At 42.5% G+C, this 21059-nt stretch overlaps 1 protein-coding gene across 5 annotated transcripts in view; it reads right to left on the minus strand.

The window, feature by feature from the left end:
- Nucleotides 1-21059, minus strand: part of hipk3a (homeodomain interacting protein kinase 3a) — a 51542-nt gene that overhangs the window by 15753 nt on the left and 14730 nt on the right. For all 5 annotated transcript variants that reach the window (XM_031801286.1, XM_031801287.1, XM_031801284.1 and 2 more), the window contains exon 3: nucleotides 4496-4619. In XM_031801286.1, the coding sequence (XP_031657146.1) occupies nucleotides 4496-4619 (124 nt within the window). The remainder of the gene's footprint in view (nucleotides 1-4495; nucleotides 4620-21059) is intronic.

Here is a 21059-nt window from a genome sequence, read left to right on the forward strand (position 1 = left end):
ACACAGGCATCAGGGACTGTTATCCTACTCCACTGATCGGTCTGTCTTCACTGAGCTGTCAGTTCTGCTAGTGTTGTTCTCTTCCCTTGACAGTCTGATAGCTTTGGAGATGATAGACCACACACACACCACACCGAATGTTGATCTGACGATTATCTGGCATTCATTTGACATTTGTTCGCTTGCTGAGTAGTCTGTTTTGGGGACCGTCGGCGATAGCACCTGACTGACATTTGCTAGCGTTTGTACATGTGGAATCAGTTTCCCCGTCGGTAAAGACATCTCTCTAAAGAGTACGAGGGGTATGCTGAAAGGCCAGCCAACAAGAACAACAAATATATACTTTTCCCGGTGACATCGACCCCCTTGCAGCTTACTAAATGAGACAGTCATATAGGCTACACTATGGGATGGTAGCTAGCTAAGTGCACACAACACAATACTTCTTCCAAGCTAGCCAGCTGGCCACTGTAGCTAGTATTGAAACTATAATTAAAACAAGAAATTGGTTTCAATGAATCAGCTGCCTGTGTTAGTTGCTGAGAGTTCATGCAGTGTCTGTGACTAGCTAGCCAGCCATGTTGTGCTAGCTAGTGATTTACATAACCGTTTAGCTAATGTGGCTATGGGCTGGCAGGTGATTCTCATGAAACCAGTTAACCATGGCAGTAACAAATTGAGTTAGAAAACCATGAGGCATCTGCAACAATCAACTATCATTCAGAAGACTAAAATGAGTAGTTTATGGCACAGTGTCTTAGTTTAAATACATTTGCCTAAATGTTGTACACTTTCACCCCAAATTCTCATTACCGAAATACGTCCCAATTAAATTCTCCCAATTAAACATTTTACTTTAAAAAAAACTAAATTATGTGAATAAAACTAAATATGTTGCTGTAGTTTGTCCATAAATCATATAAAAAGGAACAAAAATATAAATGCAACAATTTAAAGATTTTACTGAGTTACAGTTAAGAAATCATTCAATTGAAATGAATTAATTAGGCCCTAAATCTTTGGATTTCACATGACTGGATGGGCCTGGGAAGGCATAGGCCCATCCACTGAGGAGCCAGACCCAGCCAATCGGAATTAGTTTTTCCCCACAAAAAGGGCTTTATTACAGGCAGAAATACTCCTCAGGTGATCCCGCAGGTGAAGTCGGATGTGGAGGTCCTGGGCTGGCGTGGTTACATGGGGTCTGCGGTTGTGAGGCCGGTTGGATGTAGTGCCAAATTCTAAAACAACATTGGAGGTGGACTATGGTAAAGAAATAAACACAATTATCTCCGTTGGACATTCCTGCAGTCAGCATGCCAATTGCGCGCTCCCTCAAAACTTGACTCATCTGTGGCATTGTGTGACAAAACTGCACATTTTAGAGAGGCCTTTATTTGTCCCCAGCACAAGGTGCACCTGTGTAATGATCATGCTGTTCAATCAGCTTCATGACATGCCACACCTGTCAGGCAGATGGATTATCTTGGAGAAATGCTCACTAACAGGGATGTAAACAAATGCGTTTTTTTGTTGTTGTCCAAATGTAACATGCGGTCAGAAAAACGATTCTGAACGTTACAAATCTTTTGTGACAACTGATGCTTCCTTTGTAATGGTGTTGACAGTCATTGATCTAAAAGTAATTTGACACACCAAACGATCCCAGGCATTGCTCTACTTTCCGGCTACCCGGATAAAGCACTAAATAAACTTCAGTTGGTGCTAAATACGGCTGGTAGAATCCTGACTAGAACCAAAAAATTTGATCATATTACTCCAGTGCTAGCCTCTCTACACTGGCTTCCTGTCAAACCAAGGGCTGATTAAGGTTTTACTGCTAACCTACAAAGCATTACATGGGCTTGCTCCTACCTATCTCTCTGATTTGGTCCTGCCATACATACCTACACGTACGCTGCGGTCACAAGACGCAGGCCTCCTAATTGTCCCTAGAATTTCTAAGCAAACAGCTGGAGGCAGGGCTTTCTCCTATAGAGCTCCATTTTTATGGAACGGTCTGCCTACCCATGTCAGAGACGTAAACTCGGTCTCAACCTTTAAGTCTTTACCGAAGACTCATCTCTTCAGTGGGTCATATGATTGAGTGTAGTCTGGCCCAGGAGTGGGAAGGTGAACGGAAAGGCTCTGGAGAAACGAACCGCCCTTGCTGTCTCTGCCTGGCCGGTTCCCCTCTTTCCACTGGGATTCTCTGCCTCTAACCCTATTACAGGGTTAGTCACTGGCTTACTGGGGCCCTCTCATGCCGTCCCTGGAAGGGGTGCGTCACCTGAGTGGGTTGATTCACTGATGTGGTCATCCTGTCTGGGTTGGTGCCCCCCCTTGGGTTGTGCCATGGCGGAGATCTTTGTGGGCTATACTCGGCCCTGTCTCAGGATGGTAAGTTGGTGGTTGAAGATATACCTCTAGTGGTGTGGGGGCTGTGCTTTGGCAAAGTGGGTGGGGTTTTATCCTTCCTGTTTGGCCCTGTCCGGGGTGTCCTCGGATGGGTCCACAGTGTCTCCTGACCCCTCCTGTCTCAGCCTCCAGTATTTATGCTGCAGTAGTTTATGTGTCGGGGGGCTAGGGTCAGTGTGTTATATCTGGAGTACTTCTCCTGTCCTATTCGGTGTCCTATGTGAATCTAAGTGTGCGTTCTCTAATTCTCTCCTTCTCTCTCGGAGGACCTGAGCCCTAGGACCATGCCCCAGGATTACCTGAGATGATGACTCCTTGCTGTCCCCAGTCCACCTGGCCGTGCTGCTGCTCCAGTTTCAACTGTTCTGCCTTCTTATTATTCGAACATGCTGATCATTTATGAACATTTGAACATCTTGTCCATGTTCTGTTTTAATCTCCACCCGGCACAGCCAGAAGAGGACTGGCCACCCCACATAGCCTGGTTCCTCTCTAGGTTTCTTCCTAGGTTTTGGCCTTTCTAGGGAGTTTTTCCTAGCCACCGTGCTTCTACACCTGCATTGCTTGCTGTTTGGGGTTTTAGGCTGGGTTTCTGTACAGCACTTTGAGATATCAGCTGATGTACGAAGGGCTATATAAATACATTTGATTTGATTTGATTATCAGTTGCTTAGTCAAACTGCGCACTGTGCCCAGCTTCACGCACTGACCAATGCAAGATAGGCGGCCTATTTATAATCTTGTGCACCATCAGCATTCGAACTCTAAAATGGCTTGTATGATATTAGGTTGTCACTCAACTATAAAACCTATTTAATTTGCTAGGCTATGGTCATCTACGCACTGTTGAAAATGGTGTTTTACCGGAATAAAAGTAAGCTAACGGAGACTCATCTGACTATACAATTGATTTTATAGTTTTGCTTTAAACAGGTTTATATGGTCATTTTTAGATATACAGGGTAAAGTTGATAATTTCATAATCACTTTTGTTAGGAGCACTGCATGGCCGAAGCAAGTGGAAAATAGATCACTCCATAAAAACTTCCAAACAGTCAAAACCATTAGATTTTGAGATGGGGGTGAAATCCAAAGTTGTGCTGTATATGCATTGGCTACGTCATAGCTCATTTGTAAACAATAGTGATACATAACCATCTTAAACACTTAATCTGTAAAAATGACAAATGGGTGATAATGTCAAACTAAAACATATCATTCCTCTATTGTATCCCATCTATCTTGATATCAAATCTTCTTGAAAGGGAAAGATGCACATCCCTATTAGCTAGTTAGTCAACATTGGCAAAGCAACACACACAGGAACATGCATTGCCAAACTAAGCTTAAAAGGATACTTCAGGATTTTTGACTTCCCCCGGACCCGGATTAATTTATGGATACCATTTTTATGTCTCTGTGAGCAGTTTTAATGAAGTTGCTAACTAGCGTTAGCACAATGACTGGAAGTATATGGTAACTGCTAGCATGCTAGTAGATACAAGAGACTTCAAGTCATTGCACAAATGCTAGCTAGCATTGGCTCACTAAACTACCTCCAACTTCTTTCATACTGATATCCATGAGCTCACTGGACTCTAGGTAAGTAGAGGGGTTAAATCCCAAAGTGGCAACGCTACTGCCACGTGGTCTGGAGTATTTGAACATGGCTGACAGCTTCAAGGTTGGTGCTAAGTACTCTCAGCAGGCAAACATTTGACAATCCTAACAGTGTGCCTGAGCATATAATCCTTAAATCTATTGACAAACATGTACATCAAGCGAAGTAACATAATAATACATTTTTAAAAATCCTCACAAAAAAATCCTTAAAAAAATAAAACATTGGTCAATTTAAAAGTTTTTTTGCATGGGCTGCTGTGTCTCAAGCCACCGCATCCACCTATGTTGCCCTTCCACATCTGCGGTGAAATGTGACAGAGATACAGCTGTGTTCGTTATATCTCCTAGATATAGGACAGGCACTTCAAAACCTTATGCCTTATGATATATGTTAGCTTAGTACCCCCCTCCTCCCCAAACTTTTAGAGGTTATTAAGCAGGTACTTTTATTTACCTGGTCATACTCCAGTGCTCCTGGGTAGAGGGGCCATCCCAGGAAGAGCTCAGCGATGACACAGCCCAGGGACCACATGTCGATGGCCTCACAGAACGGCAGGCCCAGGATGATCTCTGGAGCCCTGTATACAAGGAAGACAAACAGGACAGAGGTTAGCAGGGAGCAGTTTCAACAACCATTCTGAGACCAGAACACACAGCAGGCTTTCGATTTGTTTTAAATCAGGGGGCAGGAAACTCAAGATATTATCTAACATGATTTATTGTGGGGCCTCATGTATGACGTCACACAAACAAAATTCAGTATGTGAATTTCTTCTTCAAATATTGGGATTGAGAACACACTGGTTACATCAAGCTGAAGAATGACACTTGTGGACTTTGATGGCCATTAAGCAATTTTGCAGGCATTACTGCGTTCCACTTCCTTTAAAAAGAATGGCCAATCAGTTACCAGTTTAAAACCAAGGCTATGCAACGTGGCAGCCTTGACAACAGAGAGGAAACATCCGTTGCCTAGCGATGGTCAGACACAACACCCTAATGAAACCATTATAGAGTGACACTGTCGTCACTCGGTTTAACACGTTTCACCTCCCAGCCAAATGACCACCTGCTGACAGGAAATCTCTGACTGCGGATAAATGCTGAAAACAAATTCAGCAAGGGAAGGCATGACAAAAGAATGACTAAAGAAGTGCAAAATGAGCACACACCCAGCTCACAGCCTAAGTATAAGACAACACAGAGGCAGATGTGTACTCTATATCCAGCCATGGACCACACTGGCAACAGCTGAGGAGATCATGTACACCCACAGGGGGACTGCTGCTCAACGTTAGCCTCCTCAGGCACCATTGTGTGAAGAGATAACGCATACTTCCCGATAGCTGAGGTTTTGCAGCAACGCCTGTTAAAGAGGACTGTCTAAAAGGAACATAAGTATAGTTCATGTTTTTCGACCATGGGTTGAAACAAGAAGCAACAATTAACAACTTCCTGTTAAGAGCAGGAAGTTAAAGGAAAGGAGAGGAAACTGACAAACTCAATATCAACTTCATTTCAGTGTTTGTCTTAATGTGGAAATTAAGTCAGTGTTACCCAGAGAAGAGACAGACTTCTCCATTCTTTTAATGTTCTGTAAAAAGGGGAAGGGTGGAGGGAAAATCACTCCTGTACATAGTGTGCTTACTGCCAAGTTCAGACGAGTCTATTACAAAATGTTCTATTACACCAACGCCTAAATCACAACAGCATTAACTAATATTGCCTAGATATCATGCGAGAAATTAGATTCGTCCAGGTTTGAGCAGGATGTTAATGTGCTAATGGTGGGTAGCCCCAGTCAGTCTCCAGAGAACATGCTTCCTTGGGTACTGTCACAGATAGAACCAATGTATAAATCTGAAGCATCTAGTTGGCATTTCCACTCACCACCAAATATGGGAAGCCTGCAATCTGTTACGATCAGAGTGGACTAAATAGACTACCATTTGCCAAAGTAAAAAAGAAAAATGCCGTTGTTTAGGAGTGCAAGGGCGATTTAAGTTATTGCACACGTGCACTTCACAGAGTAGGCATTACCTAACGGAAATATGTGCTAGAACGCGACAATAGGATCTCGCTACCTTGTGCCTGGCTCTGCCAACCTCCTTGCTTGTTCTGCCCATCCATTAAATTTGCTCCCATTGGAAACGACAGGCTGTGGTCCATCTTGGGTTAGTTATAAAAAAATCTTTGCTACTGTGACACTCGTGTATCTGACCACCACCAGGGTCAGGAGAACTCTGAAAAATGCAGCTGTTCTGGGGGAAACAAGTGTCTTCCACAGGCCCAGGAGCAGAATATATCTAACCATTGTCCTAACAATCCATCTACTGAAATAAACACTACATGTGTCAGGGGAATGGAGATTAGGGGGGAGCTGTGAGGGGGTTTCTCAACCTCTGTCTTCACCTGCACCCAGCTGTGCTGACAATCTGACATTAGCCCTCCCATCCCTACAGCATGCTGCTCTCCTGCCATGGTTCTCAAACATTACTCATTGGGTGACTAGCTAGTGATCTCCACAGCGGATCATCACTGCCATGTGTTCTTCGGAAAACCTTGGGAACTGGAGAATGCTTAAAATATGGTACATCAACCATCCATTGAGATGCCTTAACAGGGGTCATGGATTATAGCCCGGGTTAGCCCATTAACTAAGCAACAAAAACAAAAAGACAGAAGCTCTCTTTGAAGCAAATACCACCCGATTGCATATCTTATCTCTTGCAGCAGAACAGGAGACTAATTTCACTGCCCTCCAAATTCACAGAAAGACCAAAATTCCCCCATACAAACGCACCAGTACCCAGAAACAGACGAGTTCACTGCTTCCAATAAATAAATAAGAAAGAAAGAAGTTGGGTATTTAGAAAAATGGCATGATCATATCTCCTCTAAGCTAGTGCATTCTTCATGGGTTGGGGCTGGAGTGTGTATGTGTGTGTGGCTGAACCTGTGTGTGCGTATACGTATTGGACTGTGTGTGTGTGTGTGTGTTGCTCACTCCCAGCGGGGACAGCCTACCACTCATAACTCAACTCTGGCAGTGTGATAAAGGCTGCAACCATGGCCTGCCTTTCTAGAAGCTGCCTGCACAACACACACTATATTTGATGGAGAACAGCACTTTGTGAAGCCTCCAGGGGGTAACCATTTACATAATTAAAATAAACTGGACCGTTCACATGAGAGCTGCATTAACTGGGTAAAAACAGACCGACCTGACATGGCTAATATAACACGATGTCAACAGAGCGGTTGGAATAGCAGCACATCGGAATTTAAAATTAGAATAAACAGGAGGGAAGATGGCTAGCTAGAAGCTTTTCAAGCCACAGAAGGGGGCATCATTTACTTTCACTCAACAGCCATTAAATATCCTCCATGCCTGATTGGGTCATTAAAGAAACAATGAGTAGTGCCTGTGCACCAGCAGATAACCACTCTCCTACTGGAGAAGCCACAGGATAAAGACGCTAGTGATGGGGAAATATGCAAGTTACATTTTGCAATATTACTTTTGGATGATATTATATCAATATTTGACTCTGTATTGATTTTTTTGCAACTGTAGTGTAAGCTAGAGCTAAAAATCGGCTCTACCGGCGCCAGAACGTCAGTATTTTTCATCCTGGAGCTTGTTCTCCATCTTTTAAAATAATGAGCAAACCCAAACTTGTTTTCTCATGCTCGCTCATATCGCTCTGCAGCAGACATAATATATATAGCAAGCAATGTTTGGCACATTAAAAAAATAAAATCGCATATAGGGCTGGGCGATATGGCCAAAATATTTTATGTTTTTGAATAATAAAAGTTCTACATTTGCTTTCTGAGTACTAAATTATTTCAATGAGAGTTTCTCCATTCTGATTGGTTTATACTGTTCAATTTAACTTCAACCAAAAATAATTTCCTGCATTTCCATCAATATCTGCATTTCCATACTGCCTTGATATGGGCAAAACTAGTAGGCCCTAATTTGACCAAATATTGCAATTGCGATTTAGATCAAAACACTTGGGTGAACTTTTGGAATCATGGAAATATGTTGTTTTTTTTATAATTCTAGTTATAATATAAATTACAGTGGACACTTTGAATACAGTGTTTGACATGACAACAAATGAAAATACCATGGATGAGTTATTGTGACAGGGTAGGAACCAAAGTGATGTTCAGTGTTTCCTAGTGGACCCTATAATCTTTGGCTACATTAAATCTTTATTCACGTAGCCAATATATTCATGCTTCCCCTATTCCTCTTTGATTTAGAAGATACGGTTGCACAAACAACATGCTGATTTAAGCCTCCACCAGTACTGGTGTCAGGCTGTATTAGCTGGCTACGTTTGCTCTGACTCAGTACTTTTATTAGCTAGCCAGCTAACAAGCCATTAGCATTAGTGGCTAATAAGATTTAGCTTAACTTACTAAGAAAATACAAACTAGCAGTTTGCAGATGTAAGAAACAAACTAATATTGTAATTATAGAACGCTTGTGGATTTATAGTAAGATCAAAGTGGAAACAACATTGTTGCATGTGCTGCATTGACCACGCACACTTAATGAAAGTGTCATGGTCAAGCAACAAATGCGCTCCTTGAGTGACAGGGGGTGGGACTAGGTCTATCTGGAAAGCATCACACTCACATATATGAGAGAGCGTGAGAGAAAACGTCCATTTGTATAGTTACACACCGCATATCACATTTAACAAACAAAAAAAATCAAATACCGTTTTAGTAAAAATCCAAACCAGTCCGTGCATCAATACCGGTATATAGTAAATACGGTATAAGACCCAGCCCTAATCACAATACATATAGAATCGTGAGAATCGCAAAACATCTTGCAACGGCACCAAAGTATCTTATCACGAGGTCCCTGGCAATTCCCAGCCCTAATTATAATGAACTGCTGGTCTGGGCCCTGGGAGTCGGGCTGTGACCACCCATTCAAATGAAGGGCAGAACCACAAACATAACCTCAGAGCAACGCGGTTCCATTAGAAAGTCGGGGCTAAAATCAACAGAACAGAAGGAAATGGGTTTCTATTTCTAATCACACAACGAGGAAATGCCTTGATTTATTTTTTCCTGTGTCTGACTTATATTGGTCTGCAGATTGTGAAGATAAATACACAGCCTGGTCATCAAGTTGGAGGGGATGAGAAAGGAACTGTCATTGCACGTGACACCCAGGGGGGGGGTGTAGCTAGTATTGGCATATTTAAAAATCACAATGAATTCTCTCGTTTCCCTGAAACAGGCGTGTTAGCTGCAGAGTTAATGCAGTGTCCTTAGCGATTCTATATTGTGGTAGATAGCGAATATGCTAATGTCAGCTAGCTAAACATTTGGCTATAGGCTGGCAGTATGGGATTATGAAGTGTGAATTCAATTGTTTCTTGGCTAGTATCAACAAGGGCTTTCTACAAAATAGCAACATTAGCACAGATAACTTGGAATCTAAACCATAAGCAAAGAGCACAGATATGCCAAACAAGGATGAACACAAGAGTGACTGCCAACACTGTTCAGAGGTGCTATCTACTGTTGGCAGGCAAACATTTGACAATCGGAGCTTTTCTAGGGCTGCGCCTAAGACTCAAGTCACGTGACATCTCGTCGAGAACGGTAAGGCATAGAAGATGCATTCCAGCCTGAGGATCAGCCCTAAGGCAGCATTCAGACTGTAGAATAGCACTCCATTGACCCCATCTGCTGTCTGTCAACACAGGACATTCAGACTAACTTCAGAAGGGCATCAGCCCAACCATGATCACAAGACCTGATTTAACGTGCCAATTTTTTAAAAAAAGGTCCTAATCATGCAGCCACAGACCATTGTGTTCCTGATCATTTCTACTTTAATGATGTATACCGCCAAGGGCATGTTTCACTGATCAAACAGCAGCCCTGGTTGATCTGACCACACAGCCTTCATTCTACTGTGGGTTCAGACAGCCATAGAAACTTCCATCTTTATCTAAAAGGGAGTTAGGCAATGCATTAAAACAATGTGGTAGAGTAAATATAAGCAAGTCGGTGAGTGTGCCACTGGTCTGATTGACCCTGACAACTAAGCATACAAACCCACTTCACACCTGTAAAACTAAACCCCAGCTCAAACATCAAACAGGAGGGTAGAGTACTAACAATCTCCAGGGTTTAAAAGGATACTTCAGGATTTTGGCAATGAGGCCCTTTATCTACTTCCCAGTGTTAGATGAACATGTGGTTATCATTGTTGTCTCTGTGTTCAGTATGAAGGAAGTTAGAGGTAGTTTCGCTAACTAGCGTTAGCACTGACTTGAAGTCTATGGGTATCTGCTAGCATGCTAAAATCCCAAAGTATCCCTTTAATGCGGGCAATAGCATCCCATGTTTCCAGCATTACAGGAAGCCACACAGCAACAACATCGGCTAGGATCTGTAGCAGACATCAAAGGATACCAGCACAAAAAAAGATCAGCTTGGTTTTCAAAACATAGCCTGGGTCATCAGAGGACAGCAGCTTTTCTAAGCGGCATAGGTAGCGAAAGGGAATGAATCCAAGGGATAAGAATGTAGGCAATACACACGGTTTATCACAGAAATATGTGCAATCCTGAGCATGAGAACAAACACCACAGACCCTGATATTGACAGGTAAAGAAATAAATAATACCAGCAACAGTACCATGACAGCCAACATGCTTACTGGGCCAAAATTACACGAACCACTAAATGCAAAGTAGAGCAAATGGGTCGAGAGCTCTACACCAAGATGATTTGCACTATTAGTAACTAATTGGTGGCTACATGGATGGTTTCTACTACACCCTTTGGTGTAAATTTTCTGTTTTGTCTTCACGGTTTGATCATCAACGCCATGCCAAATCAACTGCTCTCATTCCCTCCAGGCATTTCATTACACCAAGACTCAAGTCATTTACCAGGCCGTGGCATTTAGACTGGCCTCTGGTCAAAGGAGGCTGAACCCATGATTAGGTCATCGGAGGCAGCTTGTTATCCCACAGTTCTGAGATCTGTTGACATAAGATCAGAAGAAATATGTATGCAGGCCGTGGATTAGATACGAACCAAAACTTAGGTCATGAAAAGCACAGTTTGCATTGAAATCAAATGAAGTGTTTAGTAGGCACATGGGAAAGTGGTAAAACATTATACCCTGAACGTTTTAAAATTTACTGGAGCTGAAGTAAAAACAAAATGGCCAACAAACTGCATGAACATGAAGTACAAGTACAGAATGTACAGATTTTAAGGATGCAGCATTCAAATTCCTGGATCTATGGAATGAGGTCCAACCTAAAACAGCACATGTTAAGGCCAATCAAGTATGCCATGAGAGAGCATGAGCTGCAGAAATTAAAATGAGCTTTGTGAACCAGAGGGAGGAGGAGAAAGAAAAACAGTGCTGTTGCATAATGGTGAGGGATTTCAGTTTTACTGTGGCAAAGGCAAATCTCTCTGGTGAATGCTAGGCCTATCATTTTGTCTAGCAGCACCCACACTGATCCTGCCTAGGCCTGCATGCAAGCATTTCATCTGTACAAGGCATCTATGTACCCAAAGAAGACTGCTTCTAATTTTTTTTTCTAGGAAGCTTATGGCTTTAAAAATACTACAAAATGGTACAGAACCCATATCCCTAGTACCCTATAGGATTCTTGGCAATAAGACACCAGTGCCTCCTGGTTAACAATGCAGAATTGAGGACTGGAATATCAACATTTTACCATCTGGCTCGAAGCAAGAAGACATTGTTGACTAGTTTCATAGCCAATAGAATTTAGCCTAGCTTTCCAGTTCAAGAATAGCATTAGGCCTAGATTAGAAAAACTGCACCAATAGGCCTATATCACAGCTATCAGCACTAGACCAATAAGCATGATGTAAGAAATCTGTGTTTTATCAATGAAAAAGGCACAATACAATTCTCCAAGGTCTAAACTAGAAATGCAGAAACGGCTAGACGACAGGACAGAAGTATTCCATCATTTGGGAGGAATCCTCCAGAGGCAACAGCAAGGTTTTCTGAGCAGGCACAAGAAGCTGGTTATGTGGAAAGCACACACACGATCCAGTCAGGCATAAGAGACCTGGGCTTCATCTCTCTGCACTCGCAAATGTGAGTGGTAAATAGAGGAAATTTCCACGACATAGTCCTCCAGGAGGCCTTAGCAGTGAAGCGGCAGATTAAAAGTGGTTCACCATCAGGAATGAGTGCATAAGTACATGATACACAGCATTAGCTTAAATGGCAGGGCTGTGACCGTAATGGAATTATGGATGACCTTTTTTGTTCAGACAAATAGCTGCATTATAACATACATGATAAATAAATAAAGGTAAACCCATATTTTCTCTTCTCCACTCCGGACTGCATGTGCTGCTGCTGCTGTAGGGAGGAGGGTGTTGCCTAGGCAACATGACTAGTTTTCTACAACACCTTGTTGTTTCAAAAATGAGCAAAGTTTCATCATTTTGTAAAGTGGCCATGTAACTGAGGAAACGGTCTTAACCACACAAATGCCCAGCCGCCCCATCTTCAGTCAGCGGTTCGTTCCATACACAAAAAACAGGAATTATTTAAATAACGGTTATTTTATTTATGACGGTCCTTCATCCATAATCACGTTACATGATTATACTGTAATTGTGCCAGCCTTACTTAAATGGGCATGACGTAACACTCCAAAAGTACACAGCTCATATCCTGCTCACTAACCTCAGTGGGCCAGGGCTTAGTGCACTGCTAACAACAACAGCTGTAAAATAACATCACGGACACAGCAAACCGTGCATTTGACAGCCCTGTGGGCTGGACCACAAATCTACCATCCAAAAATAGCCTTGCGCTCAAAAATATTATAATAATGAATGCTAGCAGGTTAGGAACGTGTTTGCTGGCTTCATAAATGCTAGCCAGTTTGCAATCCCATTAGCTTTGCTAGCTAGCTGGATAGATACAGAGATTAGCTGGCTAGTTAGCTACAGTAGTTGGCTACTGACAGACTTAGCCTGTTCCACCATTTGCAAAATGCATACAGACATTTGAATATAGCACAAGAAAAGAGAAACAGGACACGGTAGACATTTGAATGTACAATGCATTCCAAAAGTATTCAGACCCGTTGACTTTTCCACATTTTGTTAGCCTTGTTCTAAAATAATGACAAAGCGAACAGATTTGGACATTTAGACAAATGTATACAAAAAATACAGAAATACCTTATTTACTTAATTATTCAGAACATTTGCTATGAGACTCGAAATTGAGCTAGGATGCATCCTTTTTCCATTGATCATCCTTGAGAAGTTTCTTCAACTTTATCGGAGTCCACCTGCGGTAAATTCAATTGATTGGACATGATTTGAAAAGGCATATACCATTCTATATAAAAGTTCCCACAGTTGACAGTGCATGTCAAAGCATAAACCAAGCCATGAGGTAGAAGAAATTGTCCGTAGAGCTCAGAGACAGGATTGTGTTGAGGCACAGATCTAGGGAAAGATACCAAAACATTTATGCAGCATTGAAGCTCCAAGAACACAGTGGCCTCCATCATTCTTTAATGGAAGAAGTTTGGAACCACCAAGACTCTTCCTCGAGCTGGCCAAACTGAGAAATCGGGGGAGAAGGGCCTTGAGCAATCGAAGAACCCGATGGTCACGCTGACAGAGCTCCAAAGTTCTGCTGTGGAGAACCTTCCAGAAGGACAACCATCTCTACAGTATTCCACCAAATCAGGCCTTTATGGTAGAGTGGCCAGATGGAAATCTCTCCTTAGTAGAAGGCACATGACAGCCAGCTTGGAGTTTGTCAAAAGGCACCTAATAGCCCAAATGACTCAGACCATGAGAAACACAATTCTCTGTCCTGATGAAATCCTGATTGAATTCTTTGGCATGAATGCCAAAAGTCACATCTGGAGGAATCCTAGCACCATCCCTACAGTGAAGCATGGTGGTGGCAGCATCATGCTGTGGGGATGTTTTTTCATCAGCAGGGACTGGGAGACTATCAGGATCGAGGGAAAGATGAACAGAGCAAAGTACAGAGAGATCCTTGATGAAAACCTGCGCTCAGGACCTCAGACTGGAGCGAAGGTTCACCTTCCAACATGACAACGACCCTAAGCACACAGCCAAGACAACACAGAAGTGGCTTCGGGACAAGTCTTTGAGTGGCCCAGCCAGAGCCTGGACTTGAACATCTCTGGAGAGAGCTGAAAATAGCTGTGCAGCGACGCTCCCCATCCAACCTGACTGACAGAGCTTAAGAGGATCTGCAGAGAATGGGAGAAACTCCCAAACTACAGGTGTACCAAGCTTGTAGCGTCAAACCCAAGACTCGAGGCTGTAATCGCGGCAAAAGGTGTTTTCACAAAGTACTGAGTAAAGGGTTTGAATACTTATATGAATAAAAATTTAAAACAATTTCTATGAAACCTGATTTTGCTTTGTCATTATGAGGTATTGTATTTAGATAGGGGGGGACACTTAATCAGTTGTAGAACAAGGCTGTAAAGTAACAAAATGTGGAAAGAGGGGCTCTGAATACTGTAGACACATGTGTTCAGAATACAAAAGCTGCATGAACTGTCAAGTGTAGACACAGCTTTAGTCATGCGTGCCTATTTTATGGGTGGTCTCAGCAATCAAACCTACTGCCCTGGAGTTACAAGTGCCATGCTCTACCAAAAAAAAAGAAGAAAAAAGACAAAGAAACCTACGCCTGAATTTAACAGAACGTACACTACGATGCCTGTTATAGCCTGCTGCTTTAGATCCTTGCATGGAGGGAAACTTTTGGGCTGTGTAACTCCAGACCTCTCCTCTTGTCCAGGAAACCTAATCAACACACACACACACACCTGAGCTGCTGGCTGAATTATTCAAAGAGTACAGTGCTCCATTTACTCTGAGGCATTATAGGAATAAGCACCTCAGGAGGAACACAGGCAACCACCGCTACATCCAAAAGGGAATGTACGCTAAAAACACTACACCTAACCCAAATCCTAACCACACAATTCAAAACTTAAATCTCACAAGAGAATGGTTAACTGACGAGCAAACCCTGCATTACCGGAGTACCTTTATAATGTCATATTTACAGGTATCCTAATGTTCCTACTGCAAGCATAGGCAACTACAGTAGATGGTTGGAAGATAATTATAATACATTTGTACACTGCAAATTGACCACAACTAAGCCCAAAAATAGATGTTCAAATATAATCATTTTATACCTTGATTACACAGACACGATCAAGAACAATTATTAGAGGGAAAACACAGGAACAGATTTCCTAAAGTAAATTATTTTCTAGCTGACGTCCTGGTGACTTGTCTTTTTTTTTTTTTTTACAAAAAAAAGTCAAACTTCCCAGTTGTGTTGTATCTATATAGGATCAGGCCTGTTGTTGTTGTTGCTTTAGTAAAACCATAGGGGTGGCATATATTTCAAAATATATAGTTTGAAAATATGCACATGTTACCAGTGTTCATGATTAGATCTAAATTAGGAAATGTATCCACATTTTTATACAATTGTTTCCATTTTCTCCTATCTCAATGGGTTACATTTTATTTTCTCATAAGAACTTTCACTACATGTGGGAACTGATCAAGAGCACACATGCCCAAAGAACATCCAAACCTGAAAAGCAGGGCAGTGAAAACACACCCAGTGACTAAATTCCTAAGGTCAGGTGACAGGCAAATTATTCTACTTTTAAGAGAACAAAAACACCCCCACAAAAAAAGTGTGGCCTGGAACATGTCTTTTAATCTAGAAACTGATCTGAAATCAGCCAGAAGAGACAGTGACCTCACAGGGATAAACTTATGGCATGTCTTACTGAGGCCCCTGCCAGCAGCTCACCATCTACGGGAGTCAGACAACACTGTCCAACACCAGAGGGCTATTTCTAGCAGCAGTGGATCATGCTTCATCTCTTACACACTCCTTCATCCAAACTGTAATGTACCTCAAACCATAGTTGAAGAAAGGAAAGGAGAGTGCAAACCTGTAAGCTAGTTAACATTAACAGGTATCGTCTCATATGTGAATTAGAGTTAGGAGCAGTGTGACCGTGCGTCGGATGGATGCTGGAAATGTCATTCAAACTTGGCAATATAAATCTAGCTTTAAAATGTTGGAGAAAGGAAAACACAGGTCATCTTCGTAAGGGCATTACTTTGTAAATACCCTACCAAAGTGTGCTTTGTCATGACAACCCAGCATACGAGCATGACTATGAATAAAGCCTGCTCTTCACTAGGATCTCCACCGTGGTCAATCTAACAAACTGAGGGCAATCAATAACAAGGGTAGGCAACTACAGTAGATGATTGGAAGATAAATAATACATTTGTACACTGCAAACTGACCACAACTAAGCCCAAAAATAGATGTTCAAATATAATCATTTTATACCTTGATGTACTGGGCCGTTCGCACTATATATTTTGAAATATATGCCACCCTTATGGTTTTACTAATGCAACAAAAGATAGATACAACTGGGAAGTTTTACTTTTTTTGTTAAAAAGAAAAGACAAGTCACCAGGACGTCAGCTAGAAAATTATTTACTTTAGGAAATCTGTTCCTGTGTTTTCCCTCTAATAATTGTTCTTGATCGTGTCTGTGTGTTTATGGTATTGACCACATTTAAAGGGAGAAATTCTACAACGGGTTGGTCAAAAGAAAGCATTGTGATTGGTTGAGACGTGCTCTAAGCCATACTAAAAACACATTTAGCATGGTGCCATGCTAAACGTGCCTTTGATGCAAAAATTGGAATATTGTTTTCTGTTCCAGCTGAGAGAGCACTGCTCATCCACTGTCCCATCAGCCCAGCCAGCCAAGCTCTTAAAACCAGGGTTTTCCTGCAGTCCTTGGATTAACAATCATTGATGTCAGAACCAGGGTTACCATAAGTTTAGAAACATGCCAGGAATATAGGTAAGCTTTATGGCAGGCGAAGTGAAGCAGCCTGTACACAGCAGGAACAACAATTGAGAATAGAGAAAAGTCAGGGTAGTGACTTTGAAAAAAACAGAGCTTTTAGGCAAAGTATGGTTCTTCAGAAAAATCACTTGACATGTTCCTATAAAACAATAAGGCCTAAAATACATGTCACAGGCAGCAGTATAATTTCAACACATTTCTGATCTAATCCAACAGTAATAGTCATGGGCTGCACACTTGACTGGATTCAAAAAGCAGTTTGACTACATTTAGGCCTAGTAGATAAAAAAGCTTTAGTCACCAATAAGAAACACCATGAAAAAGGTCAAATCCCTCATGAAACACCCTCCGTTTCAACCTCTCCCTCTTACAGGGGTCACTTTAGAGTTATATAAACCTGCATTTAAAACCATTAAACTTGCATTTTCTATTGCTTACAATGAAATTACAGTCTTTATTGCAAAAATTATGCATGGCCATCATATTTCTAATGATTGTCATAGAAAGAAGAACTGGCTACATTTCTTAATAATTTTCTTGAAGTTAAACCTAAAATCAAATCAAACTTTGCCACATGGGCCGAATAAAACAAGTGCAGACTTTACCGCGAAATGCTTGCAAGCTCTTAACCAATGGTGCAGTTCAAGAAGAAAATATTTACCAAGTAGGCTAAAATAAAAAACACATTAAGAATAACGACGCTATATACAGGGGGTATCGGTAACGAGTCAGTGTGCAAGGGTACAGGCTATTTGAGGTAAACTCTACATGTAGGTGGGGGCGAAGTGACTATGCATAGGTAACAAGCAAACAGTGAGAAGCAGCAGTGTACAAATGTACAAGAGGAGGGGGGGGGGTCAATGTAAATTGTCCGGTGGCCATTTTTAGGAGTCTAATGGCTTGGGGGTAGAAGCTGTTGAGGAGCATTTTGGTCATGGACTTGGCACTCCAGTACCGCTTGCGGTGTGGTAGAAGAGAAAAGTCAATAACTCGGGTGACTGGAGTCTGACAATATTATGGGCTTTCCTCTGACACCACCTAGTATATACAGTGCCTTGCGAAAGTATTCGGCCCCCTTGAACTTTGCAACCTTTTGCCACATTTCAGGCTTCAAACATAAAGATATAAAACTGTATTTTTTTGTGAAGAATCAACAACAAGTGGGACACAATCATGAAGTGGAACGACATTTATTGGATATTTCAAACTTTAACAAATCAAAAACTGAAAAATTGGGTGTGCAAAATTATTCAGCCCCCTTAAGTTAATACTTTGTAGTGCCACCTTTTGCTGCGATTACAGCTGGGGTAAGTCGCTTGGGGTATGTCTATCAGTTTTGCACATCGAGAGACAGAAATGTTTTCCCATTCCTCCTTGCAAAACAGCTCAAGCTCAGTGAGGTTGGATGGAGAGCATTTGTGAACAGCAGTTTTCAGTTCTTTCCACAGATTCTCGATTGGATTCAGGTCTAGACTTTGACTTGGCCATTCTAACACCTGGATATGTTTATTTTTGAACCATTCCATTGTAGATTTTGCTTTATGTTTTGGATCATTGTCTTGTTGGAAGACAAATCTCCGTCCCAGTCTCAGGTCTTTTGCAGACTCCATCAGGTTTTCTTCCAGAATGGTCCTGTATTTGGCTCCATCCATCTTCCCATCAATTTTAACCATCTTCCCTGTCCCTGCTGAAGAAAAGCAGGCCCAAACCATGATGCTGCCACCACCATGTTTGACAGTGGGGATGGTAGGTTCAGGGTGATGAGCTGTGTTGCTTTTACACCAAACATAACGTTTTGCATTGTTGACAAAAAGTTCAATTTTGGTTTCATCTGACCAGCGCACCTTCTTCCACATGTTTGGTGTGTCTCCCAGGTGGCTTGTGGCAAACTTTAAACAACACTTTTTATGGATATCTTTAAGAAATGGCTTTCTTCTTGCCACTCTTCCATAAAGGCCAGATTTGTTCAATATACGACTGATTGTTGTCCTATGGACAGAGTCTCCCACCTCAGCTGTAGATCTCTGCAGTTCATCCAGAGTGATCATGGGCCTCTTGGCTGCATCTCTGATCAGTCTTCTCCTTGTATGAGCTGAAAGTTTAGAGGGACGGCCAGGTCTTGGTAGATTTGCAGTGGTCTGATACTCCTTCCATTTGAATATTATCGCTTGCACAGTGCTCCTTGGGGATGTTTAAAGCTTGGGAAATCTTTTTGTATCCAAATCCGGCTTTAACCTTCTTCACAACAGTATCTCGGACCTGCCTGGTGTGTTCCTTGTTCTTCATGATGCTCTCTGCGCTTTTAACGGACCTCTGAGACTATCACAGTGCAGGTGCATTTATACGGAGACTTGATTACACACAGGTGGATTGTATTTACCATCATTAGTCATTTAGGTCAACATTGGATCATTCAGAGATCCTCACTGAACTTCTGGAGAGAGTTTGCTGCACTGAAAGTAAAGGGGCTGAATAATTTTGCACGCCCAATTTTTCAGTTTTTGGATTTGTTAAAAAAGTTTGAAATATCCAATAAATGTCGTTCCACTTCATGATTGTGTCCCACTTGTTGTTGATTCTTCACAAAAAAATAGAGTTTTATATCTTTATGTTTGAAGCCTGAAATGTGGCAAAAGGTGGCAAAGTTCAAGGGGGGCGAATACTTTCGCAAGGCACTGTAGGTCCTGGATGGCAGGAAGCTTGGCCCCAGTGATGTACTGGGCCGTTCGCACTACCCTCTGTACCGTCTTACGGTCAGATGCCGAGCAGTTGCCATACCAGGCGGTGATGCAACCGGTTAGGATGCTCTCGAGGGTGCAGCTGTAGAACCTTTTGAGGATCTGGGGGCCCATGCCAAATCTTATAAGTCTCCTGAGAGGGAAAAGGTTTTGTCGCACCCTCTTCACAACCGTCTTGGTATGTTCGGACCATGATAGTTCATCGGTGATGTGGATGCCAAGGAACTTGAAGCTCTCAACCTGCTCCACTACAACCCAATCGATGAGGGGCCTGTTCGGCCCACCTATTCCTGCAGTCCACGATCAGCTCCTTTGTTTTGCTCACATTGAGGGAGAGGTTGTTGTCCTGGCACCACACTGCCAGGTCTCTGACCTCCCTATAGGCCATCTCATCATTGTCGGTGATCAGGCCTACCACTGTTGTGTCGTCAGCAAACTTAATGGTGGCGTTGGAGTCGTTTTTGGCCACGCAGTCATGGGTGAACAGGGAATACAGGAGGGGACTAAGTACACACCCCTGAGGGGCCCCAGTGTTGAGGATCAGCGTGGCAGATGTGTTGTTGCCTACCCTTACCAGCTGGGGACAGCCCGTAAGGAAGTCCAGGATCCAGTTGCAGAGGGAGGTGTTTAGTCCCAGGATCCTTGGCTTACTGATGAGCTTTGAGGGCACTATGGCATTGAATGCTGAGCTGTAGTCAATGAAGAGCATTTTCATATGGGTGTTCCTTTTGTCCAGGTGGGAAAGGGCAGTGTGGAGTACCATTGAGATTGCATCATCTGTGGATCTGTTGGGGCGGTACGCAAATTGGAGTGGGTCTAGGGTGTCCGGGGGGGGTGCTGTTGATGTGAGCCATGACCAGCCTTTCAAAGCACTTCATGGCTACTGACAGGAGTACCATTTAGGCAGGTTACCTTCGCTTCCTTGGGCACAGGGACTATGATGGTCTGCTTGAAAAATGTAGGTATTACAGACTTGGTCAGGGAGAGGTTGAAAATGTCAGTGAAGACACTTGACAGTTGGTGCGCACATGCTTTGAGTACACATCCTGGTAATCCGTCTGGCCCAGCAGCTTTGTGAATGTCAACCTGTTTAAAGGTCAGCTACCGAGAGCGTTATCACACAGTCATCCAGAACAGCGAGCATAAAAGGCATTTAGCTCATCTGGTAGGCTCGCGTCTGGGTTTCCCTTTGTAGTCCGTAATAGTTTAAGCCCTGTCACATCCGGTGTAGTAGGATGAAATCTTAATCCTGTATTGACACTTTGCTTGTTTGATGGTTCATTGG

This window comes from Oncorhynchus kisutch, linkage group LG22 (genome assembly GCF_002021735.2).
Source record: "Oncorhynchus kisutch isolate 150728-3 linkage group LG22, Okis_V2, whole genome shotgun sequence".
NCBI classification, from domain to species: Eukaryota; Metazoa; Chordata; class Actinopteri; order Salmoniformes; family Salmonidae; genus Oncorhynchus; species Oncorhynchus kisutch.